This window comes from Sebastes fasciatus, chromosome 8 (assembly GCF_043250625.1).
Source record: "Sebastes fasciatus isolate fSebFas1 chromosome 8, fSebFas1.pri, whole genome shotgun sequence".
Taxonomy (NCBI): Eukaryota; Metazoa; Chordata; class Actinopteri; order Perciformes; family Sebastidae; genus Sebastes; species Sebastes fasciatus.
The window spans coordinates 24,161,192-24,188,080 of NC_133802.1; the positions used below are offsets into that span (position 1 = coordinate 24,161,192).

The window sequence follows — 26,889 nt, forward strand, 5'->3', positions numbered from 1 at the left end:
ATTTATAAAGTATTTATGTGTTTTCAATAACGTGCATAAAACAAAGTTGTGATTTATCAAACGTATATCTCTTTGACATGGCTGGTTTACCTATTCAAGATAATATAATGTGATGCTGAAATGGCAGAAAGAATGGTCAGGAATGTTCATTGACACGGAAATTCGCTCTTATGATTTATAGATAAGGCCTATTGTGAATTGGGTCGCAATGGTTTTTATCTTATATGTTTTATATATGTACTACCTTCTTATCTTATATGATTTTATTTTATATGTTTTATATATATAATACCTTCTTATCTTATATGTTCTTATTTTATGTTTTTGTTATATCTGATCTTTGCCTTTTTTGTTTTTATTTGAAGCACATTGAGTCTACGCCTGTCATATGTAATGGGCTATATAAGTAAAATTTGATTGATTGATTAATTGACTAATTGTTTCAGCACTACTATTTTTAGGTACTTTTATTGTAAATTTTAAATCTGTTTAGTGTTTGATTTGCATATTTATGTATGGGTTTTCTTGTTATATTATGTGTTTATTTTATATATTTTATATTCTAAGGATTGTGCATTGTAAATGGGTTTAAGTTATAGAGCTACAATGATTAATTGATTAGTTTTCAACTATTAAAATAATCGCCAACTATTTTGATAATCGATTATTCGTTTTGAGTAATATTTTTAAGAAAAAAAAAGTCAAAATTCTCTGATTCCAGCTTCTTAAATGTGAATATTTTCTGGTTTCTTTACTCCTCTATGACAGTAAACTGAATATCCTTGAGTTGAGGACAAATCAAGACATTTGAAGACATCATCTTGGGCTTTGGGAACTACTGATCGACATTTTTTACCATTTCCTGACCAAACAACTAATCAATTAATCAAGAAAAATAATCGACCGATTAATCAACAATGAAAATAATCATTAGTTGCAGCCCTTATTAGGCTATTAATGCTTAATGTCAATATCTCGTTAATGCTGTGTCCTTATACACATTGAGATATAAAAAGTAATGGGGCATGTCGTAGGTACTCCCACTTACTGCCGTGTGCAGCAGCTACTGTCGGAGGCTAAACTTCCAGGTAATGCTCTGCTGACCGACTGTAATTGGCAGTTTGACTGACAGTTCCCGTGTGGCCGTTCCTACTGTCCTGCTATCTGCCTCAACACTAACTCACCACCTTGCTTTTCTAGCCAAACATTCAAAACTAACCATAGAAATCAGCAGAGACTTTCAAATGGAGGCAGCATGCCATTGTAACAATTCCCCTTTGTCAGCTGAGCGGTCCAGCTCAATGCTGATTAATGAGCCGGGGTCAGAGTCCTCCCAGGAGGAAGCCGCCATTATCTCCGATACTGCACTTGTGGGAATTTTCTGAATGGAGGTGAAGTCAGGAAAAGCAATCAGTGTTAATCACAATGAAAGAGCACACAGATTGACCTAACTCCCGTTCCCCTTCTGTCTTCATTTGTCTCACTGTGGAAAAGGGCAAATCCAGCAGACTAGTTAGGCCCTGTTTAGTCTCTTTTCAAGGTTTTGTGCATCATTACGGGCTCATGAATAAAAAATATACGGCGTTTTTTGGACATTTGGTGAGGCTGCTGTTTTCAGATTGATGCAGTGAAGGGAAGACCTCAAATTGTCCATTGATCATACAGTAGAACCCACAAAGACAATAATGGTGATCACAATGATCTGGAAAAATAAATAGTCAAAACAGCTTGTGAGGAATCAGGATTATTTTTCTTTTTGCAGCTCTTGTTAATAATCATATCTTTCCTCAGTTTGATGTTCAGTCGAATCATTAAGCCAGCTGTGGCAACTCATTATGTGAACACTTGTGAAATTACTCTGCCTTTTTTAGTTTTTCTAGGTTTTTGTTTTGGATGTGTTTTTGGTTTTGTCTTCGCCGCTGTGCTGTTAAATCTTCAAATATGCGTGTTATTTAAAGATCAAAATGGCGCTTCGGATGCTGTTTGACAATAAGCAAATTTTGTCTCTCTCTGTTTCATATAATTGAATAATAAAAACCTGATTAGATCCTATGTTACCCAGATAATAAAGGGGTATTTCCCACATTGTATTGGGTTTCGTTTCAAACCTATTCCCAGATGAGAGATAAAGCAGAGCGCTAAGTGAAACCTGGGAGAGCCTCATTAAACTGCAGCGCTGAGTTTTCCTGCCTCTCTTTTGTTAACAGCATCCTTTCCCCATTCATCTGTTTCAGGACTCAGATACACTTCACAGTGGCCATTGATTTCACTGCATCAAACGGTGAGTGCTTTCACTACCATCACCCTGTTCTGCTTCCATTTGTCATCTGATGTATGACTGTGGCATTTTCCCTGAATCAAAGAGGGAGCTGGAGTTTTCTCCTTGCTTGTAATATTTTATCTTTTTTCTTGTTAAACTTTTCTTTTTTTATTGAAGTGTAAACAAAGTCAAGTACATGTGAGACATTTTTAAAAGAGGACAGGAAGAGAAAACAAAGCAAAAGTGATAATAAACTGAATGTAGAAAAGGATAAAACAATGCTGTATCTAGTGCAGAGTACAAACAATAGTATCGTATTTAATTTATTATTTATAATACATACTGTAATTAAATAAGATGATATGGTATGTAGGAAAATATCGATACACATGAGTAGTGCGATATTATGTGTTGTGATACTGTATCAACTATCAAAAACACAATTGATTTTTAATTTACCTCTTAAAAATCTGATGGCCAGCCGTCGGGCCCGCTATTCTGTCTTGAAGATACTGACATCATATGAAACTAGAAAAAACCTAAAGAATCCATTGATACCAGCCATGTCTTACTAACTTGTTGCGAAGGAGGTTAAATAACGCTCCGAAGACACGCTAAATTTTGGAGAGGGAAAAACTGGCATGGCCATTTTCAAAGGGGTCGCTTGACCTCTGACCTCAAGACATGTGAATGAAAATGGGTTCTATGGGTACCCACGAGTCTCCCCTTTACAGACATGCTCACTTTATGATAATCACATGCAGTTTGGAGCAAAAAAACATGCATTTTTTGGATGCAGAAAATAATGTTATTTTTGCCTAATCTAAAATGTTGCATTCCTGTTGTGTTCTTTATACTATAACAGTTTTCCTAAAATTTGATTTAAAAAAATTGCAATATATCAAATCGTTATCCCTGTATCATGATACGCATCGTATCGCCAGATTCTTGCCAATACACAGCCCTAATGGTATGTTCATGCACAAACAAGCTCCTTCCACCACTGCAAATAGTCAATCCGTGGTTTCCACATTCATTCAGACATTTCACTGAGATCAATCTGATGTTTTATTCTCTCTGTTTACACTGAACTGCGTGTCATATTTTGACTGTTACTGATTCGTGCCAGTATAAAAGGGCATCCTGGATACTATTATCAACCCATAAGTGCATGTCACTGTAGCTTCAAAACATGAAGGGGAAAATATAAACCTATCATTCCAGTATTGCTAATAACCCGGCTAGTCGCATCGGGCTCCACTTCTGATTCAGAACATCCAATTTAGTCTTGGCTCACTCGTGTTGCTCCGGTTGCAGCTGTCAGCTCGGCCTCAGTCTGATGGTTTGCATCACTGACTCCTACTTCTCTTGTCTTGGAAGGAAATCCGTCCCAGTCCACTTCACTGCACTACATGAACCCGTACCAGATGAATGCCTACGCCATGGCCCTGAAGGCCGTGGGGGAGATCATCCAGGACTATGACAGTGATAAGATGTTCCCTGCCCTGGGATTCGGTGCTAAGCTGCCCCCTGATGGGAGGGTCTCCCATGAGTTCCCTCTGGTGAGTAAATTATGGGGTTATTTCAGACACTCGGGTTGTAATTCGGCGTCAGAAATATTCATACAATTAATCAGACTCCGTGTGGAAATGAATTTGGCCCTCCCAATGGAGCTTATCTTTGAGTGTTTTTATGCTCTCTCCAACATGCATGGATAACCGTGTTTTCATGTGCAATATAGATGTGTGCATTTTGACATGAATGCTACCACACCTCTGATATGCATAATTCAGAGTGAATTTCATTTACCTTTTATAATGCAAATTAGGTTCTGTAAGGCTGAAGAATCTTCTTAAATCAATTTTGCTTCTCTCCGCCAGCTAATGTGCTCTGGCGGCTGCATAGTAAAGCCTAATGAGGAGTCTGACTACTGGGTAACGTCTGCATCACTCCATGTTTTCATTAAAATTTGCAAATTAAGATTCATCTCACCATATAATTGAAGCCTCATTCTTTCATGCTCTAGTCTTGTGAGAGTTAGAGTAAAATTAGAGTCCTGGGTGAAATAGTTGTTATATATGTTTGGTTAGAAATGTGAAGTAAAGTTTGACAAGCAAATCTCTGGGAGCAAAGAGTGTTTTCAAAATGTCATTTAGCCAACAATGTGTAACACACATTACTCAATCTTTTATGGAGCAGAAGCACTACTACAATAATAATATATACATTTTATTTGGTGGCGCCTTTCAAGACACCCAATGACAAGATAGAAGTCTAATGAACCTGCACACCTCTAAACACAGCTGGGTGCGGTGTGTTGTTATTGAGAACACACCCAGCTGATATATCACTGTTGCACATTTTCATCCAGTACAGAAACCCAGAAGCTTTGATTGAAATCAGCCTGGGTTTCGACAAACTTCAAAAGCTGTCTTATTTACATACATGTGTAAATAAGCCCCTTTTGGGCTTGTTGTTTGAAGTTACTGAGGAACTTTTAACTGGTTATGAAACAGTCTCAAAATAATACTGATGCCTCGATATGACCTACATAAGTAAACAAGACCATCAGTGAGACGACTGGCTATTTCTATGTAGTTATTCTTAATGCTCGTCATCGGTGTCATTGGGTCGTATTCCAACGAAATTGGCCGAAATCATGCAGGTTCACCAGAAACTCCTTCAGCTCAGACTCCAGCAGCGACCAGCCCTAGGCGGACAGATCCGGCTTCACTACCACCTTTGACCTGCAGTCAGAGCTCTGGCGGGAGGTGGAGAGCTTCGCACCAAGCAGATGCTGCTCCTCCTCCAGCCAGGAGCAGAGCTTGGCCTCGCTGGGAGCCAACACCGACACCACGCTGCTGGAGGCCCAGGCCGTATTGCTGGTCCCACTGGAGGGAAGGGAGGCTCGGGAGGACCAGAACTAGAACTGCACAGGGCAGACTATCAGACCTTGCTGCAGTAAAATGAGAGGTTTTCTAAATGGACCCTGGTGCTCGGAAACACTACAGCTTTTGTCCGAAGGGACCATCAAAATCAACGCAAAATTAAAGTTCCTCATGGTAGCTTTAATGGAAGCTAGCTGATTCTCTCTGCTTCTAGACTGTGTTTTCACTATTTCATTCAGTCACTATTTCTACAATATATATTGCGTTAGATGACAAAATCACAAACAATCACGGATACTACTTCTTTCTTCTGGCAGTCTTCTTTCTATCTATCTTTTTTCTATGTCTGCACAATGCATGGTGGTAGTTTTCTCAGTTAGTGAGCATCAATTGTACACTACTTTTTAAGATACAATGTGCAGAGTTCACTATAAAGGGTTTAATAACTAGACATTCAAAAACAATACAAAGCACACTATACAGTCTACTATGTATTGCATATATCCAGTCTTTGTGCTTTGCTAGACTAGTCATGTCCCAGATTCATATCTTTATTGAATGTATTAAATCAATCTTTTCATTTTAGAATATTGTAAACAAGCCAGTTTCCCAATGTGTGAATGTCAAAATGTTTAAAGACGAATTTAACAGCAACTGGAAGTCTTGTTTTTGATAGACAAATATGAAACTTTCAACCTGAGAGCAAAGTAAAACACAGTTTTTCAGCCTGGTATTAAGTTACTCTTTATATTTACTCCTAACACTAATTGTTTACATTAAATATTAATTACTATATGTCAACTCTATTATAATCCATTCTGATTACCGTTCATGTTTTGTTTTTGTTTTTCTCAGAACGGCAACATTGAGAACCCGTACTGCAACGGCATGGAGGGGATTCTCGAAGCTTACCATCAAAGCCTTAAGACGGTTCAGCTGTATGGACCCACCAACTTTGCTCCTGTCGTTAATCATGTGGCAAGGTAGGAGAACAAATAGCTGTCCCGGTGAACATCACAGAGCACGGTTGTCCTTTCTTTGAAAGTCAATCTGTAAATAATCCTCGGCGGGTAGACACGCCGTCAGAGGTATTAAGACAGTGAGTGATGGTTTCTCTATGAATTGAGCAGAACTAATGAAGGGAAAATAAACAATCGGCTGCCAAGCGGAGATGAATAGAAATGGTAATCAGGCGTATGTGGGACCAGATATTTCAGAGTGCGGGTGCTGCATTGCTTTTTAGACGTCTCATGTGGTGGCGTGCTGCACCACATGAGTTGTTGAAAAATGGTCTTCTCCAGATTGAAACATTAGTGAATTTATAATATGGCACAGGTGTACTCTGTCTCACCCCCGACCTGTGTTTTAGTACTGGACTCTTGGACTCAAGCTGTGATTTAGGTCTCAGTAATGATGACTCATGACTTGGCTTGGACTTGAATATTAATGACTCACATCTGGACTCAGGCTCATGCACAGCAGACCTGAACTTGAATTTTAGATTTGATGTTCAGGATTTACCTGTTTTTACCTCGAGGTAAGACTTTACTTTAAAGTAAACTATATAAACATTTAATAAATGGTTTATAAGACACTGTAATGTCGTTGTAAGCGGATATATGGACATTTTTATAGATATAAGGACGTGTTTATCAATGAACAGATTTTGTCAGCAATTATAACTTCTCTTATCAAGACATTTTTATATTATTAAACTGTTTTATACTATATTATTACACAGCTTTGTTGAATACTCTATTCTGATTGGTCAATCAAGGCGTTCTACGGTCTGTTATTTCTTTATAGCAGACCGTTGCTATGGACGCAGTTCTGATGTTGGACTCTGGAGGACCGGTATTGTGTCAAATTATTGATTTCTTAAGAAAGTAGCCGTGTCATTGGCTTCAGGGCGATGCCGTGGACCCCGACCTTGTTGGGGTTTATTCCACAATAATGACCGGCTCGCTGTACATTATACCTTACTTTTAGGGCTGCAACTAACAATTATTTTCATTGTCGATTAATCTGTTGATTATTTTCTGGATTAATCTATTAGTTGTTTGGGAAACACTGATCAACATTTTTTGACATTTTATAAACCAAAGTCCAAGGTGACGTCCACAAATGTCTTGCTTTGTCCACAACTCAACGATATTCAGTTTACTGTCATAGAGGAGTAAAGAAACCAGAAAATATTCACATTTAAGAAGCTGGAATCGGAGAATTTTGACTTTAAAAATTTCTCAAACTGATGAATTCAATAGTTGACAATTAATCGATTAATCAATTAATCATTGCAGCTCTACTATATTGTCATTCATGATGTGTTTATACACCAGCCTCCACTTATGGGTGTCCACAGGAGACCTTGTAGTCTTTGACAAATACATTAATAAACACTTAACATCTGCTTACAACTACATTATAGTATATTATAAACCATTTATTGTATTTCACTACCCACATAGACTCACAAGAATGATATTAATAAAAAAAGATGAGGAAAAAGTCCCCAGCAGTTTTCTTTTGCGTGACTTCAAGGAATACAAAATTATTCATGAAGAAAACTCTTAGAAGGATTTTATGCCTAATAAAAAAAAACGTCACAATATGGCTGCGAATAGTCGAGTGCTTTGAAAGCAATCGTAGACTAAAGGGTGCAGTAAAACTCAAAGATTATTCACAAAGCTGTTGCAGTGTCTCAGCTGTTCAGAACAAGCGAAATAGGTCATCCAGTAAACAGATGAAACAATTAAAATGACTCCAGAAACACATCAGGTTAGAAAATTACATTCACTGTAGGTTTTGCCACATTATACATTAATGATGCGTTAATGGAAGCAGACAAGGGATAAAGGTGTTGATGCAGAAGACATACTGTATACGAGATGTACAGTATGTTGTTAAATTGTTTATATGTTAAATGCTCTACACTGTCATCTATGGAGGAATCTTAGAAATGTAGACTCTCTATAAAACAATATTGCTTTTGGTGTTATAACTCTGATCATGTAGTCAAATGTCTCTAGTGAACGTGGCCCACATTGTTGTTTTATGGCAGATGTTAATTAATCTCCTGAACACCCGTCATCACTCTTGCATGTGGCACTGACCGGACACGCTCTTTGATTAATAAGCCAGTGCCTCAAAGTCAAATCCCCCGATTTGAAAGCGAGAGTAGGGGCTGAACTCTGACCCGTCCTTGTCCATGTTTACCCTCGCCTCTCGCTCATCAAGTGAGGTCAATCGAGTGCTACTCAATCAATAATACTCTGAAAGAATAAGACTGCAGCACTTGCATAAACAGTTTATTAAATAATTCATAGCGCAGCCAGCGGTGGCCGATTGAAACTAGGCCACACTCACTGTGCTGTCTCTGATGGGTTTCATAATGGTGTCTGGATAGACCTCTGAGACGTGAAGAGCTATACAACGTATTTCACCTCTTTACATTTCTATATTAAGCTTTTGTGTTTCTGAAAAACATGTTTTTTTAATGCTTTTTTTGTTTTCAATCTCAGAGTTTTATGTAAATCCATGAATATGTTGAAACTTTGCTTTACTTTACTGTGTGGTACCGTCTTAAACCACTCTGTGCTGGTGATTTCTCTGTTTCAGGTATGCAGCAGCAGTGCAGGACGGATCTCAGTATTTTGTTCTGCTCATCATCACTGATGGCGTCATATCAGACATGGCTCAGACCAAGGAGGCCATAGTGAATGTAAGTGCTGCTCTAACACTGCCCGGAGGATGCTCTCTCTCTCTCTCTCTCTCTCTCTCTCTCTCTCTTTCTCTGCTTTGGCATTGCAGTTGCTTTTAGCTGGCTGTGGCACTCCTCTAAGGCTTTCTGTTACTTTGAAGGGTCACTAGATTTGAGGATTTATGGGATATTTTCTGCTCCACTTGTCTCGCCCCCTGTGCTTGGGTGCTTTGTTTTGTCCAATATTTTTCCTTTTCAGGAGGCTGAAGGGCTCAGCTGAGATTCACTCTCAGGTCAACAGGTTCACTTTGTTAGAGGCGATGGTCTTACGAAGCGCACCATCTGAGGCACAGCATCACGCTGCTCTGACCCACAGCAGACTGGGTTTAAAGGGAATTTGCGACTGTTAATCAAACCATTCGAACAGCCACACCTTCCTTTTAAGATCTTGTCTGCTGCTCTGCACTGCTCGGCCTGAAGCTGCTGTGTCCTGCTGCCGCTTCTCAACCCTCTGTTTGGACCTGTCTACACTTTCCGCTGCTCACAAATCAAAGGACTGAATGACCTTTAGCCTTTGCCGCGGAGAGATGATTCATAACGATAGAGTTTATGTGCAACGCTCATCTCTGCACTTTTGCTTTCTTATTTGTGCTGTGGTGTATCTTCAGAGATTCTAGTACAGTAATACACGTTTTGTCAAATTCAGTGAATATCTCCTCACGGTCTTCTGGCTGTCTGTGTGCTCTGAAAAGAAATCCATACACATGTTCATACACAGCCCCGGCTCTGTAAATGGGAAACAAACAAAGTGGCTCAGACCGAGCCACTAGGGCTGAACCGAATGTAATTTTTTTTACATTCAAAGTTTCTATTGAGGTTTTCAAATGAAGCCTAAAATGTCCGTTAGGTGCGACCTTTGTGTGTGTGACGACTGGAGGCCTTGGAGCGCTTCTGTGAGTGGTGCCAGTACTGCTGCTCCACTGGTGCAGAAGGAGCGCATACTGCAGGGTTTCCTCCCGTTGAAGCGAGTGCTTGTAGGATCGGGAAATCCCACATTCTGGAGTCTGGTAATTCAGTGTCCAGTGTGGCAGAGCGTCGGTTCAGCCTTCAGATCAAAATGAAAATGGCTGCGAAATGTCGTCTATCTGAGGAAAATACTACTGGGAAAAAAATCCTTCATCTGCTTCCTGTGTGTTGCCATGAAATGAGACTGCATGGTCGGTGTCGTGTCTCTGTTCATCTGTTCTCTCCATGCTCTTATACAGTGCTTCATTTGTAAATCAGGAGGTGCCAGAACACACAGAACCACAGTGCCTGGCGCACAGACAACACCTACTGTGCTGCTGTGCAGAAACTAAACAAGAATGATATAATAAACAACGCTATGTGCAGCTCACTGCTAGAAAATATTGTTGCATCTTCTGACACGACAATGGAGCCGAGTAAACACAACGATGAGAATTATAATTTAACATGCTCATTTCACAGCACAAACACCCACTAGCTGTATATAGTAGGCCATATACTGTAGGTTATATTTAGGGCTGGACCCAAATATTTGACTATAACAGAATCCTTAAAATGAATGCCTTTTAATTAAACTGAAAGACACGTGTTGCAGCGCTATGCCGTCCATCTCAGCCGGGAACGGAGAAATATCTGGCTGCTTCCCGAGTCATGTAGGGGAGCCAAGCCAGAGTCTTCACCGTCGTTGTTTGTGTCTGAGCGTTCTCCGATGCAACCCATGGGGGCTCGGGCCGAAAGGGCTGCTTGAAAGGCTGCGTTACACACGGGGTTGCAGCCCGGCACTGCCGGGGAGGTAATGCGTAATGCACAGAGACAAACCTCAAAACACAGCTGTTTAGGGGGAGAGGGCTTGCAAACATGACCTAGAGGTACGTCTACACTCGCACATACAGAGGAGATGCTGAGCACCACCCACACGAGGCGTAAAAATGTATGGAGTCATCATGAAACATTTCCTAACGGACATTCTGCTTCATTCTAAAACCTCAGTAGAAGCTTTGAATGTAAAAATTAAAAATTTGGTTCAGCCCTAGTGGCTCAGTCTCATCCACTTTGTTTGTTTCACATTTACAGAGTTAGGCTGTTTATGAACACTGGATTTTGAGATATTCACTGAATACACAAAGTGTATTGGATATTATCACAGACTCCACCTTTAATATAGCATAAAACAACTATCTGCAATGTCAAGATATAGAGGAGTAATGTCTAGCTGAGCAGAGAATGTAGTCTCTCTCCCTCCGCGTGTGTTGTAATCTGAGTTTCTCCATGCTTTGTTGACAGAGCCGAGCCGGCTGTGCATGCTGTTAGTGCATGTTCGTGCACGTGAGCATGCCCCACTGGCTAGCTCATGGCCCCTGCTCTGCACTGCTCTCAAACATCGATTACAGCTAATGTCGCTGTTTGAGTAGTGCCCCAGGTTAACACTGTTAGCTCTGTCAGTAGTGTTGCCATTGGTTTCACTGTTAGCGCTGTTAGCTACGACCCGCCGGCTCAGCTGCCGCCATGTTGAGAGCCATTTAGAGGCAATAGAAATGCTCCCAATCTCGTATTTAGCAGCTTTAAAGATAGCACATAACAGATGTCTGTTGGTAATGCTGCATGTACTGCTGCTAACCAAACTGTACTGGCCAAACCAAACCAGCACAGCTTAGCCTTCAGTGACTAATGTGTCCACACATTTAACAGGACGGCCTCTGGGACCATCCCTCCTTTGATGTTTTTCCTATAAACTCCAAATTTCATTTCAGGGTTTTAAATTATAAAAGAGTCTCTCTCTCTGACCTGGTAGACCAAAATATAAATCAATTTATGCCCAGGTATTGGATTATGTCGCCGGTTGTCAGTTTGTTGTCTGGATAGGATGCTGGCTCCACCAGTAACTTCATAAAACCCATGAATATTTTAAAATTTAGAGACACCTTAGGAACTGCATTTGGCTCAGTTCATCCGTCCACTCTGACTCAACAAAGCATTTCACTGGTCTGGCCGACTTTGGACACTTATAGTTCTAATTCAGTACCCTCTAATTCAGTACCCTTGTGTTCATAGAGTCCTCCAGGGATGACATATTTTTGTAGGCCAACCAGGAAGTTAAGAAGAAACAAATCACCGGCAATCACAGATAAAGTGTCTTTTTTAGTTTATTCTGGGCAAACAAACAAATGAGTTTCAGCTATAAGCCGTCATCAGCGTGAGCACTCAAGACGTAATGCCAGGAAGTGAGCATCGCCCTGGTTCATTCAACGAAAAGCCAAAGGGGTTTTTCCATTGGGTTTCGGATTATTGCAGAAAATAAGCTCTGTGGCAAACAAACGTTTATGATACTTACATGTTTTGTTCAGCAAGATAATCTTCACAAATGCACACCACTTTTATGATTTTCAAAACTTGAATGAAATCGCCAGAAGTAAGAAGCTAACGTTAGGCTATAAACGAACTACCGTACGGTCGCATGAGCGCGAGTATACACAACGAGGCTGTAAAGGCGGATGAGTCGGCGTGATGAAGTTTAGTAGTCACATTTAGCCGCTTGTTAGCAACCGCCTTTTTAAAAACATAAAGGCTTCAAAATTCACTAGTGGGATATTTGCTGATGTATTTTATATTATAATAAAACTTAAACATTTCTTAAGCTTGTGTTAACCACAGACCTTATTTCAGGCTTCTAAATAAAAACAAATTGACTTCCAGACGAGGGAACTCATTTCCAGGTTTTAGGACTCATTCCTGTAGCACTATATTGTTAATTTATCTTTTATTACATGCTAAATATGTATTTAAAAAACATTTGGAGTATTCTTTATATCAAAATATACAAACATAAATGCATGTTACATACTTTTGTCAAATCAAATGTGATTTGGAGTGAATAGCTAACCCTGCCCATCATATAAATCCATCAGCTTGTGGGTAGCTAGCTGAGCAATATCATTTATTTTATCATTATTATTTTACTCTGAAATACATCACATTACTTAAACTAGTAACTTCCACCTTGCTGCGACTTTAAGAGGAAATTAATGGTGGAAATTAGAGTATAAAAGGTTAAATATACACACGGAACAACCTGAATGTGTTAGCATTTACACTGGAAACATCTATCTCCCAATCTAGTGCCAATCCTCTCTCCTCTTGGTTAATGTGACCAACGGGGCATCAAGAGCTTATCATGAGAGACGTGAGGTATCTGCTACCAGTCTCTCTGTATATTTGTTTTGGTTCTGAGCAGCGAGAGGAGGATGCGTTCAGACAGATTGATGGAGTGAGATCCCATGAGTGACTTTACAGTACAAGTAAAGTAACAAATGGTGTAGACTGAATAATTCAGCTCTGGATACTGAATCAGATGTGGCATTTATAGGTATATGCTTGGTGTGGTCTTCTGCTGCTGGAAATGGGCAAACAGAACAGTGTGAGAGCAAGAGGTCAGGAGGAATGGAGGGAAGTCTGGAGGAGGGAAAGATAAAATGGTAAAGGAGAATAATGATAGAGAACATGGAAAGGATGGTCCTTCTCAGTCGATTTACTCCTATCTGTGACAGGCCGCTCCCCGCGGGAGGTTTTTCCAGGAAAGCTGACCTACTTTTACCCCTGTAAATGCATTTCTACCACGAGCATACATCATTCATTCATGCCAGAGCTTTCACTTTCTCCACATCAGGACTGTGGTTTAGATTAATGCAGTGGAGATACCTGTACACCACCATCAGCGTGGAAGATAAGCCTTATTAAATATGTATTATTTAGGTTTAAGTTTTGGTGTTAAATAGGCAGGACATTCTGGCCTTTCTGCTCTGATGTTAACAGTATTTCTATATGCAAAGATCATGAATAGATGATGTTAGACTGAGCGATGGATGATGTTTTATGAATAAAGCGTTTCTCATGTTTTTACATGTTATCTTTCCTGTTTTTTTGTTCTTTGTGACCCTAAAGTCAAGAACATTGTGTAACCTTTTGTACTTTAACTCATTTGGTATTCCACATTGTAAAAGTGGCCTGTAAAATAGGTGCGCTGTATAGCAGTTCACCAAAACATTGTGTTATATGCTGGCTGTTGTAACAACCTTGGGGCCCCTGAGTTGAATAATGTATTTTGTATTTTCTCTCAGTCCCTTGACAACCCAAACAATGCAACGTAATGTGACACACAGTCGAGAAAATTATATATATCAGTTATGTTTATCTTATTTTATCGTTATTGTTTCTGTTCTCAGGAGAAAAAGAGTGCAGATTAATAATGGCTTTGCGGAATGAGAAATGTATTGGTAGAAAAATACAAATAACTGGAAATATAACCCCGACTGACTGTTTGTTCTTCTTGTTCACGACAGGCAGCTAAACTCCCCATGTCTATCATCATTGTTGGAGTCGGCCAAGCTGAGTTCGATGGTGAGATCAGTAACTAAAGTCCTTCAGGGAACAAATGTGTAAAGAAACAGTGGAAACCAGTTTGTGGTCTGTTTGCATCAGAGATGGTTTGTTTTAGTCAAATTGACTCTTTAGGCTAAGATTATAGTACATCATCATCAGTAGGAAAATATGTTTTAATGTGAGATTATTTTTAATACCTTTTCTCTGTAGCCATGGTTGAGCTGGATGGTGATGACATCAGGATTTCCTCGCGGGGGAAGTTGGCAGAGAGAGACATTGTACAGGTGAGACCTTTCTAATGTTTTTCCTTGCTCTGAGACTACCATGGGAAGAACACGGCTCATTTTCCAAAGGCACAGTGGTAAAAATTGTCATTTCTGCCCCGTTAGTGGCCATGCTTATACTTCAGACCGGCACATACGGGTACTTTGCAAAATGTCAAGGCTGCGCCGCTTTTTGGGGGATAGAAAACCAAAGAACCCGTAGATGTCAATGCAATCTGACATGTGTTTGGATTGTAATTTTTGTAAGTTTGTACGCATTCATCTCTTGTTATACAAATGTTTGTTTTATACACATGTCTAATAATTATTTTGCAACCTTGCCTGAACCTGAGCATTTACGATACTTTAATAAATGAAGGTTAATCACCGTCATGTCCCTTCAGTCTTCCCCCGTCCAACACAGTGGCCGGATATTGCTCATCTCTACATATTTGATTGAATCACGTTCAGCTAAGTGTTGTCTGTACATAACCAACCTGTTAATAGCCAACGGTTTGATCTCTGGGCTGAGATTTAGTTGGAGACGACAGTCTGATGCTGCTATAACGTTGATGTATGACTGTATTACTGCAGCAGCCTCACACTCAAGCTAACGTTAGCTAGCCATGCTAGTCACTGTCACTAGCATCATTTAGCGATTTACCACACTGACGGTGAATATTAATGTATCATATGGGCCTCAAATCTCAGTGCGAAAGCCTTGGTTAACCCGCTACACAACAGCTTTTCGACATTTTCCATTTTCTCTCCTGTGACAGCGAGTTTGTTTCCCCCAAAAGGGAGCGCAGCCTCGGCGAAGATGCAACGCTGGTCTGGTCTATATTGGAGCCATAAAGCCCCTTTATTATATATTTTCTAGGACATGGCAGGAGAAAAAATCGGAGATCAGCTTTTTTGGATCTATTGTTAATGCAACCAACTGCACAGCAACTCTTCGGCATAGCATTATTACTATTACCGGTTTGTTTAAAGTATAAGTTTGAAGACATGTTTCAACTTCCTCTGTTTACGCTTTTGCTGTGTATGTGGGGCGTGTATAAGGGCATGATACCTCAACAGCTACAGGCCAGATTGTCTTGAATGTGTTGAATATGTTATTTGATAGTTCAGGTTCTGAGAAATCTTTACTTTCATTCAGTATCAAAATGAAAAAGTCCAATAAGCACATCATGAAGATATTTACTGAACAAATTCATGTTCCCCAGAGAATGAACCCACTCCGTGAGTTTTCTTTTCCACATCCAACCCAAAACAGTCTGATCTCGTATGATACATCCATTTAGTGCTGCGACGGTGCTATTAATGGGTGAACTCTGACGCAGAACTATAAATTAAAACCTATGCTGTAGGTATTTACAGTGAGACTCCTGCTTACGTCAAGTATAAACAGCTAAATCATCTGCAAATTGTTTGATCCAATGCTTTCATATTGTCAAGTGTAATGGGGCTACTAGAAGGGCTTTAGTCTGTTAGACTTGTTGCATACATGATGCATTCTTTTCATAACGTCGTACATTTCTTACAGTTTGTCCCATTCAGAGACTACATGGACCGCACAGGCAACCACGTGCTGAGCATGGCGCGGCTGGCTAAAGACGTACTGGCCGAGATCCCCGACCAGCTGATCTCGTCCATGAAGACCAGAGGCATTAAACCTAACCCCGTCCCACCCATTTACTCGTCAGGCGACCAACTCCAGAGCAACCCCGTCTGAGCCCCGCACACAGCTCCGTGTTGAGGTAGGGCAGGGTCGTGGTTGACGGGAACCGGCCTTCACTACCGCTCACTGGGAAAATGCGCTTTCAAGGCCCTTTCGCAAATATTAATTCGGCTAAACAAAAAACATAATGAGACTCCATTTAGTTTTGGAGAAATACGACTGCTTTGGGTGAACCTGCTGATGATGATCAGGGAGGTTTTTTCTCTCTCTGAGGATGAGAGCGCTGAAAAGAGCCCGGTCTAGATGGAGGTTTTTAGTTGTTCGCTGTCAAACCTGTCAAAGTGGTGATGTAATGGATAGCAAGTTAACCCGTAGAGAGAGCCTGTTTGAAGGCGTAAATATATTAGAATGTGCCAGTATGTATCATGTTTGTGATACCTTTTGGAATCGGTGTGTGTTGAAATAGAAAATCATATGTATACTAATTTATTTATTTATTTATTTATTTATTGCAGATATAATTTATTCCTTTGAGGAGGTTTTAAAGGGTGGGAATTAGAGTCATATTTTCCCTGTAGTTTTCCATCTTATATTTTGTGACCAGTGTAATAAAAAAATCCCCATTTCTACTTTGATAAGGACTGTAATATAAACGCATGTGATATAGAACCTATTCTGCAGTTTATTAATCATTTTCACTGATGGATAACTTTTGATTGCAAGCAGTTATGTAGAGGACCTGCTGTGAGCTGTTGCCATACTGATTTTCCAGCACCATGTCTTATACCTATTTCTAATATTTATATTAACAGAATGCACTAATTACTGTCCAAATAAAAAGCACAAAGGTTATAATGTTAATAAGCTCAAAAAACATTATTTTGAAAGAACAGCTACCACAATGAAAATAATGGAAAGGAGCCAACATTGTGTTTTCAACACGGCTTTACCGTCACGCGTCATCTTCAACCGGATGAAACAGGAAGAATGTTTATAAGCAAATATACTGATATATTCAAATTAACTTATATGTATCATAAAAACAATATGTTTACACAGAAATAGATGAATAATTCAAAGCACAGATTGCTTTCCTTGTTTGTATGCAGAGAGGTAAATTATAAGTCATGCTGCCGCATCTCATTCGTCATCTCCCTGTTTGTGTTTCTTTCCATTATATTTGTTGTGGTTACAGTTTATTGTCTGTGATTTTAAAGGACCCTAATAATACACTTTTGAAAGACTGATGTCAACAAATACCTACTTTGTTTTTCTCTTACTTTAATTAATTTTTTTCCCCGGAATGAAAACTGAACAATCACAAGTCGTACAATGAGATATTTGAATGTTTTTTTTAATGAAAACAACGACTGATTGCACAAAACAGTTACGAGTCCATCTTCACTGATTCATTCATTCAGTGTCTTATGAATGCAAATACTCAAATTAATTCCCAGATAACATTGTTTTACACTAATGCACAACAGCCCATTTTATAACAAAACATTGGGACACCATTTTAATACCTAAGATACAATTTCACAATTTTGTTTTACGATTTAATTCAAGCCAGCTGTCGGTATATATTCACATTTGTTCTCTGCATTTCTTTTTGGTGACTGTGTACACATTTGTAAAGACAGTTGCAGCCATTGTGGCCCAGTTGTGTACATCTTATCTATTTATAATGGCCATTATTTCCATTAGTATCTCTCAGTCACTCAATATCTCGATCCAAATGTGCCTATTATATGGAAACATATCCAAATTCAGTTACCCAGGTGTTATTCTGCCAGCTGCAGCAGGTCTCATGTTTAAGATGTACACACAGAAAATGTTGGTGTTGCAAGATTAGGACTATTACACGCTGTCTCAACCAGTGTTCTGTACTTTTTATACTTACAGCTCGTCACTAATGATCTTTGAAATAACGAGAGTTGACAGTGTCGCTGAGCCTTGTTGTACAATATTCAAAGTCAAGACTTGTTTACAACTCAACTGTGGCTGTTAACATCGTCTCAAACATTCATGGGTTTCATTAAGAAGTGAGTTTTATGTTTGATCCATTGTGTTTGTGCATTATTCAGTCTTACTTTGTACTTTTAAGAGAGTTTCATTGAATGACATTGGAGAACTAACGTTTACAAGGAGTTGTCGTGTTGTTCTCTGAGAATGTGACGTTCAGATTTTTCACTGTTATGTTTTGTTTTGTGCTGAGAGCAAATGTGTTTACTCATGTTGCTTTACGATGTTTGTTAGCCGCATAATGTTCTTTGACTCCCATTGCTTTAGTGCTCTCAGAGAGAAGATATAGTGTGATGATACTGCAGAAACTCCGTCCAGAGGCAGTGAACTTCTTCTGTCAAACGCCCACTTCCATATTTGGCTTTTTTTTTTCTTTTTAAATTTTTCATTAGTGAAGACATTTCTCTCTCTCAGAAGACAAATCAGCATTTAATCTGCTGCCAAATTCACTTGTTCATCAGAAATGAAATGAGGCCATTACGTTTAGTTACATAACACACATAAATACCAGAATACCTCTACAGAAAGCCATTCAAGCCAAAATCATAATTATACATTGAATACATTTGTTATGAAATATATTTAAAGTAATATAAATTATATATCTGATATATTTACTTTGCAAGTAACCTCTTTAAATTCTACTTGTCTTTTTTGTTTATTACTTTCACATTTTCCCTTTAAAAACAATCACAAGTTAATAATTACTCACAGAAATGTAATTAAGGAAAAGTAGGCTATGTTACTTGGCATGTTAAATCAGCATCAGCATGCAGCTCATATACTGTGAGTGTGATTGCAAGTAGAAATGAAAACATGGAGTTGGGGCCGTATGTTGTGTGCACTTTCATATGGAGGATGGACCCTACCAAAATAAATTAATAAATAAATAAATGACTCGATAAATAAATAAATATGTCATTAAATAAAGCAAAATTAATATTAAAAATAAATGTAGCCATTAATTGATAAAATGTGACAAATGTGATTAACACAAAAATAAATAAGAAATAAATGCAAAAATAAATAAATAAATGCATTTAAAAATTCATAAAACTTAATACATATATAAATCAAACAGAAGAGTGAATAAATGATGGAATTAATACAAAGATAAATGAATAAAGAAGCAGATTAAAACAGAAATAGCAATTTATGTCACATTTTATCAATTAATTAATGGCTACATTTATTTTTAATATTATTTTTGCTACATTTAATGACATATTTATTCATTTATTGAGTTATTTATTTATTCATTTATTTTGTATTTTTGCAGGTTCCGTCCTCCATACTTTCAGACATATTTCATGTAATTAATACTAAACAAGATGGCTTTTTCGGCCGGTCTACTAAGATTATATCAAGCTTCACTTTTTCTCTCTATCTCTGTGAGATTTCCTCCACAGGGAAATCATGAAACGACTACCCTCAGTCGTAAACAAATAATCAATACATATGAAATGAGCGCAGCAATGACACTTATGCAATTGTGAAACATTAAGTTATAATGAAATATATTTTTCAGTCTAAAAGATGTCTTTCCAACAATACAGTTATTTTCTCTTGGTGGAAACGGCTTTGATTATCTCTTCATTTTGAATTTTCTTTGAGGCTGAACTCTAATTATGTACATAAGCCCCGTATAAAGAATAGTCGGTGCCAAAATGTGTTCAGTTGTTGAGCTTGGCCTCTTTAGACAATGTGCATGTTTGTGCCAAAATGCCAGGAGGTTTGGTAGTCTACCTTCATTTCACCTGATTAGTGCATCTGCCATGTGCTTCGTTTGTTACTTGGGGTGTTATTTAGAGATAATGGCCACCTCTAGCATGTTGCATCTCTGGTTTCTCTCCATCCTGTTCCTATGAGACACGTTCTGTATGGGTTCTTCTTGCCACTACTCCTGTTTTATCCCAGGTTGTTTACATACCTCTCTTGGTCTCTGACTTGCATGCTGAATAATTTCCAAACCAGGTGTTGGACATGATATTGTCGTCATACTGTGGTTTGTGAAATGCTTTGTAATGGATTGCCTTAACTGAAGATTAATAAAATATTGACAACTTTGGCAGAATGCAAGATGGCTTTTTTGTGTGTTTGGTCTCTATGACATGAAGCAGATGGAACCGTAACTCTGAACACTCCTTTAAAACTTTAATAACGTACTCCACCGATTTAGCATTGCGCTCCTATAACAATGTTGGACTCATGATGGACAATTTAATAAAGTATTATAATCGATGCAGCAGAACCAGAGATATCGTCTTTTTTATTCCACGTATTCTTCTTCCTTGTTAAAACATTACTCATAATACTGTAATTCGGATGTGTTATGCTAATAGCGGCTAATGTAGCTTTTTTTGTAGTAGTAGTACAATGTGTGTTCTTCTGTTTAAAGTCACCTACAGGTTTGCCGGTATGAAACAGAAGGACAGACATCTAAAAGTGGACATAACCTGTATTGAGTGTTTTTTGGAGTTAACTGAATAATTTATTAACAGACTTTGGTGCTGTAAAATCCCCATTTAAGCTCAGCTGTCTACATTTCCTTTGGTCGATCCAGCTGTCAGTGTGGGATCATACATTAGAAAAGCTGCTGTCGTGAGATTTATATTTTATTGCAGCTTTTCGACAATCCAAAAGACGGTTGATTTGTATCTACACATCAATCCCCCCGAGAGACTCGGCGTCCAATCAGCGACGAGCGCTGTCCTCTCGCAGAATGTGTTCCCCTTAGAAATGTGTTTTTCTCTCCCTAATGAGATGCACTGCTGACGCATCAAGCTGTCCACCTGGGGAGGGGGAGACAGCAGCTGGAGCCATAAATTAGCAGCCTAAGATAGAGCCAACACCTCCCTCGCCCACCCACTTACTGCCTGAACAATAGCCGCTGACTGGCAGCCAGGAAGAAAATCAACAGCTAATGACATAGAATTATACCCTACTTATACGTAACATTTCACATGTATAATGTGCAAAAATAATTCACAAGAGAGTTCTGCTGAGAACTAATTGCACCAATTACTCTGGAGATCTGGCAGGCAATGTTTTATAAGCCTTTTTATATATTGAAAAAAAAACAGTCTCAGTTTTTGTGCTATGCTAAGCTAACCCAGCTTCAGTCTTTTAATCTAACTCAGAAAGCGAATCCAAAAATGTTCAACTATTTCTTTAATATTTAATTTCAAATTTGGTAAAATGTATTTAATTGTTTGGTTGGGATTTTTTGTCGCAAAAATCGAAATCAAACTTAAATCAAAGGGCCACTGATGCACCATAGGTATGCGGTTTACGCAGGAAAAAAAGGGTTCATTGTCCATGCAAAATGTGTTTCTGATGATTTATTTAGCCAAAAAAAGCAAGCAAGCAAAGCACAAAGAAAATATGGATGTCGCTGCCTCTCTTGTTCTGGTAAAAAACCATAAGCCCTCCCAAGTGCATGCTGGTCCTACCTGCCTACCTATCTATATAACAACGGGTGCCCACAGTTTTACCCAATTCATGAACAACAGAAAACAAAATACTAATTACGCAGAGTACTAAACTAATAAAATAATAAAATAATGAAACTAAACAAATAACTAGCAAAAGAAAACACTCAAAAATGTAATCTAAATAAAGTGAACATCTAGAATAATAAATCAAATAACACTACTTATTATTAGTAATAGAATATATCTTTATTGTCATTGTACAAGTATAACGAAAATTTAAATGCAAACCTTAAAAAGTGCAGAAAGAAACATAACAATAACGTGCCTCTAAAACTATATAAAAAATAATAATAATAATGAAAACACACATACCACACACAAGACATTCACATTCTGCAGGTATTGCATGACTCATACCATTATTGCATAGTAAAACAACAACTGAATACTAACAAAAACAAATAGCCCCTACACACATGAACACACTAAAAGTATCTCAGATATGAGACAATATACTACCGCTGCATGAATTAATGTTTGTATTAGTGGTTGGCAATGCAGTAAAGTATATGTAATGCTTTGTTAAAAACATTTCAACCGCATCAAGTATATAACACTGATAAATAACTGCAGATAGATATTAAATCAACTAATGGAAATTGTTTAAATCATTTGCCGCAGCTTGCCACTTTTAATTTGGCAGAGCAATAACAACATAAACTAAGTGTTCACATGTGAATTAATAAGGTCCGCAGTCGATGTGGTCAGCTGCCACCAAGCGTCCCTCTGGACTCTATGTCTGTTTTTAATCTGCTCAACACAATGGAGGGAGGGAGGTGTGCAGGAGCTGTTCCCTCTCTAATCAGAGATCAGGCTGGACTGCAGTCTCAGTATTGACCTGGAAACCAACCAGAACCAGATCTCTTCATGGTTTTGTCTCAGCGCTGCCCAATTAAAACAGCCTCCAGGTTCTCCTGCAGCAAGGTGGGCTGTTTCATGTCTGATGGTGGGGGGAATAACATCCACCAATTTATAGAGCTCAGGTCAGTTGAAAACTATTTTCTTCAGATTTGGAGTTATAGACCTTTTCATTGCCATTCTGTTGCTAGGGCAACCAACTTTGGTCCAAGTTTACTTCCTGTCAGCTGATGCATTAATAAACATTGCAACAGGAAATACAAAGGGGCCCATTTAGAGTGTTTACGTTGTCAAGTTTGAAAAGGTGAATAGTGGGAGGGTTTTCATTACAGCCTCCTCACAGCTCCCATTAACCGCGTGCTGCACCTCTCTGTGTTGTAACCTTTCTACTCTGCTGTTCTAAATGAACTCCTCTCACCTCAGGGCTACGACGCAGGGCTCGCTCAGCAGCACAAATGCACTCACCACCACGATTCACCAGCCGCCGATGCATTGGCTATAAATCATCATTAGGCTATATACCGATAAAGATATTAGAGGAATGACTGAGTTTTTCAGTGCACTGTAATGGAGCGGTGGGTTTCCATTACCACCCAATGTGTGTTGGAAATTTGTCAGCTGGGATAGCCATTCATATGGAAAATAACTGTGATGAATGATCATTCAGAGTCTCTGAAAAGAAGCACAAACATGCCATATTTCTTTTACCTGATCATTTAACATTTGAACTAAAGGACAAAGTGGAGATATTTGGATTGTAATAGTATATATATTCTAAATTGTCTAGCGACCTGTCCCAGTGTACCACGCCTTCGCCCAATGTCAGCTGGGATTGGCTCCGGCCCCCCCGCGACCCTGAATAGGATAAGCTGTTACAGATAATGGATGGATGGATAGTATATATAAATATACATAATATATGTTAAAATAGACTAACACCATGGGTCTATTCTGCTAAGGAATCCATTGGTACTGACCATGTCATACTAGCTTGTCGCGAAGGAGATTAAATAATGCTCCAAACTTGCGCTAAATTTTGGCGAGGAAAAACTGTCATGGCCATTTTCAAACGGATCCCCTGACCTCTGACCTCAAGATATGTGAATGAAAATGGGTTCTATGGGTACCCACGAGTCTCCCCTTTACAGACATGCCCACTTTATGATAAACACATGCCGTTTTTGGCAAGTCACAAGTCAGCACACTGACACACTGACAGCTGTTTGACGATTTGAGCATATTTTTTATGCTAAATGCAGTACCTGTGAGGGTTTCTGGACAATATTTGTCATTGTTCTGTGTTGTTAATTGATTTCCAATAATAGATATAAACATACATTTTCATAAAGCAAGCATATTTGCCTACATGTTGATAAGAGTATTAAATACTTGACAAATCTCCCTTTAAGGTACATTTTGAACAGATAAGAAATTTGCAATTAATTTGCAATTAATTGTGATTAACTAGGACAATCATGCAATTAATTGAGATGAAATATTTTAATCGATTGACAGCCCTAATTATTATCCCAATAGTGCTAAAATGTTGTTGTTTCACTAGTTTTTTATGTAATTTGACCATGACTATGCATCTAAATGCATGTCCTTGGGTTCTGGCGATCTCAGAAGTATCAACAAAAGAATAAGCATCTCCAACTTAGTTGGAAATGACACCTTAAATGTTTTCCTACACTGTTCGTTTCCACGTTCCTCAGAGGTCAAATCTGACTTCCCTCCAGATCTGAAAATAAATGTTATGCTATATATTAACTATGGTAGAAAATTCAGGTTTTTACCATAAAATATATCACGTCTTCTACCCTGAAGAGATGCAATTGGACATTGAAGCACTGACGCAATGACCACACACATTAGTTACACCAACAGATGCAAAATGGAGAAGAGCTGAGTAGCTCCGGTGTGACTGTGCCGACTTCTCAGAGGGGAGTCCGACGTGCAGAATATCATTACATCCTGGCAGACTGAGCCTTTTTTACTGTTTGCTGCAGGCTGGAACAGCTTGTTCAACATAAAAATGCATTCTCATTATGGACAAGAACAACACTGAATTTGAAAATGTCAGAGATATCTTGGTGATTTTTATTTGATTCTACATGCCGGCACAAAACAGCAGAATACTGAGAAGGTAAACAACCCGGCCTGAATACCAATGCGTGTTTTAATTGTCTGCACACAGAACAGACCACTGCCTGCACTATGCTAGAATACATTTAGAGGTGAAATGAGTTGTTGATTAATCAATTAGGCCATCAACGGAAATTAATCCACAATAATTTAGATAATTGACTAATTGTTTATGTCATAATTTAAGCAAAAACATTATCTGGCTCAAGCTTCTATAATATGAATATTTGCTGTTTTTTTTTTTAATCTTCTCTGATAGTAAACTGAATATCTTTAGAAAATTGTCATCTGAGAATTTATTAGAGCATTAATCAAGAAAATAATCATCAGATTAATTGATAATGAAAATAATCATTAATTGCTGCCTTAAATATATGTGTTTATATGATACATTATTTATGCGAGAGGGAAAGAGAGCTTTTAATACTAATGATACTAAAATTAAACATTATTTTATACAAATGGATGCAATACAGCGTTACTGTTATGAATAGTAAAACATAGAAAAAGGATAAATATGTATAAAGGATATGATTTTCCTTTCTTGGCTGATTTATTAAACTGCAAAGTCCCCACACTATGAGTTATTGAATATTTATGAATTGCTGGAAGTTCTGCTGCTGGGGAAACGGGGAGAATCACAAAAATAAAGTATTCTAAAAATATGGACATTAATCTTTTTAGGGACTGTATGTAAATTAGTGGGAGGAGGGAGAGGGCTGAAACTTTCACATTTTAAAAATCAAGACCTTCCTCATTAACCCTCCCATCAATGTTTTAAAATAATTAAGCTGGTAAAACTCGGAGGGACCTGCTGTTCCTTTCCTGTTTGCAGCCGACAGTCTCTGTGGTCCCAGAAAAAGTTTTCTATTGAATGGCGTGAAGGAGAAAAGAGCTCCTGAAAAATGAAAGCATATCAGTGCAAACAGACTTTGATGAAACACAGCAAAAAAGATTACAGTAGAAAACGCTTAGTAGAAAAACTTTCCAAAAATTCCTGTGCAGCATTATTCAAGTGTATTGGATCCAATTGTGGGCTCATGGAAATCTAAACACAACTAATTTCGCAAAACTTTTGTTAGACAAACCATTTTCGGATTATCCTTGGGAAAACAATGTGGCTCGACTGCCGAGTGATAAAGTACCCGGATCATCCGGCGATCTTCCGCATCCATCGGGCCCATAGAGCAGGCGCAGTAGCGTTTCCTTAAACCCCGCCTCCCAGCCCTCACTCCAGCCTCGGGTCTGGGTCTCATTCACATGAACAGAGGAAGGAAAATAACTCTGGATTCAGTTATTAGTTCATTTTACAATTTTGGACCTAATGATTTAAATAAGGGATATTCAAGTGTTCTTACTTGGAAGTTTATTCACTTAAAAAAATCTGCTGATTTACAGACGTCTCTTTCCTAATGTAAGTCTATGTGAAAAAGCCTTTTTGGCCCAATGGCATCATGTCATGGACAAGGAAGTTGTAGTACCACCGTTTGGCCACTGTGAAAATTTGCTTCAAAGCTTGGCGCTCTCCGAGGGGCTTGGTTGTACCCCAATATATGACGTGATATGGCGCCTTGACATCTCCACTTTTATGAGGGTCATTGCAGAAGTGAAGCCAAAATATCCTGGATACGGGCGATGCCACCTTGACGTCATTTAGAGCCAGAGTCTGCGCAGTAGTGATTGTTAGCGAAGGAGATTCACAGCTGTCAATCGTGATGCCTCACATCTTTTTTTCGGCATCAAATATCAATTAATTAAAACCAAACTTATTGGAAAAATGAACATTTGAACATACATCAATGGGATAAGAACTACATAAAATTACAGAAATCATTTTGGGGAAACATTTATTTGATGTGTACTTTGACTTTTTTAGTTTGTCCCATGTCCAATCCACTTAAATGGAGTTATGAGCTTTACTGCAGCCAGCCACCAGGGGGTGATAGAGATGTTTGGCTTCTGGGGAGCTGTCATGTCGTCCATTTATGAAGAGAGGAAGAAAGATAACAACAGCAGACACAGGATAATAAAAGTGCAGCCAGTGAAATATATATAAATATATAAAGTTATAGTATTTGTATGTGAAATAAAGCAGTATTGAGAACAACAGACAGGAACAGTGGAGAAGGCGGTCCATGGAGCTGTGTGCTGTGAGTGAACTACTCTGTCTGC

At 38.6% G+C, this 26,889-nt stretch overlaps 1 protein-coding gene across 4 annotated transcripts in view; it reads left to right on the forward strand.

Annotated features, from left to right (window-relative positions):
* cpne5a (copine Va) overlaps positions 1-20,288 on the forward strand; it is a 115,196-nt gene extending 94,908 nt beyond the window's left edge. For all 4 annotated transcript variants that reach the window (XM_074644538.1, XM_074644539.1, XM_074644536.1 and 1 more), the window contains 7 exons: positions 2,235-2,281; positions 3,641-3,822; positions 6,004-6,131; positions 8,767-8,869; positions 14,212-14,269; positions 14,462-14,535; positions 16,061-20,288. In XM_074644538.1, the coding sequence (XP_074500639.1) occupies positions 2,235-2,281; positions 3,641-3,822; positions 6,004-6,131; positions 8,767-8,869; positions 14,212-14,269; positions 14,462-14,535; positions 16,061-16,249 (781 nt within the window). In that variant the 3' untranslated portion in view covers positions 16,250-20,288. The remainder of the gene's footprint in view (positions 1-2,234; positions 2,282-3,640; positions 3,823-6,003; positions 6,132-8,766; positions 8,870-14,211; positions 14,270-14,461; positions 14,536-16,060) is intronic.
* Positions 20,289-26,889: the final 6,601 nt, after the last annotated feature.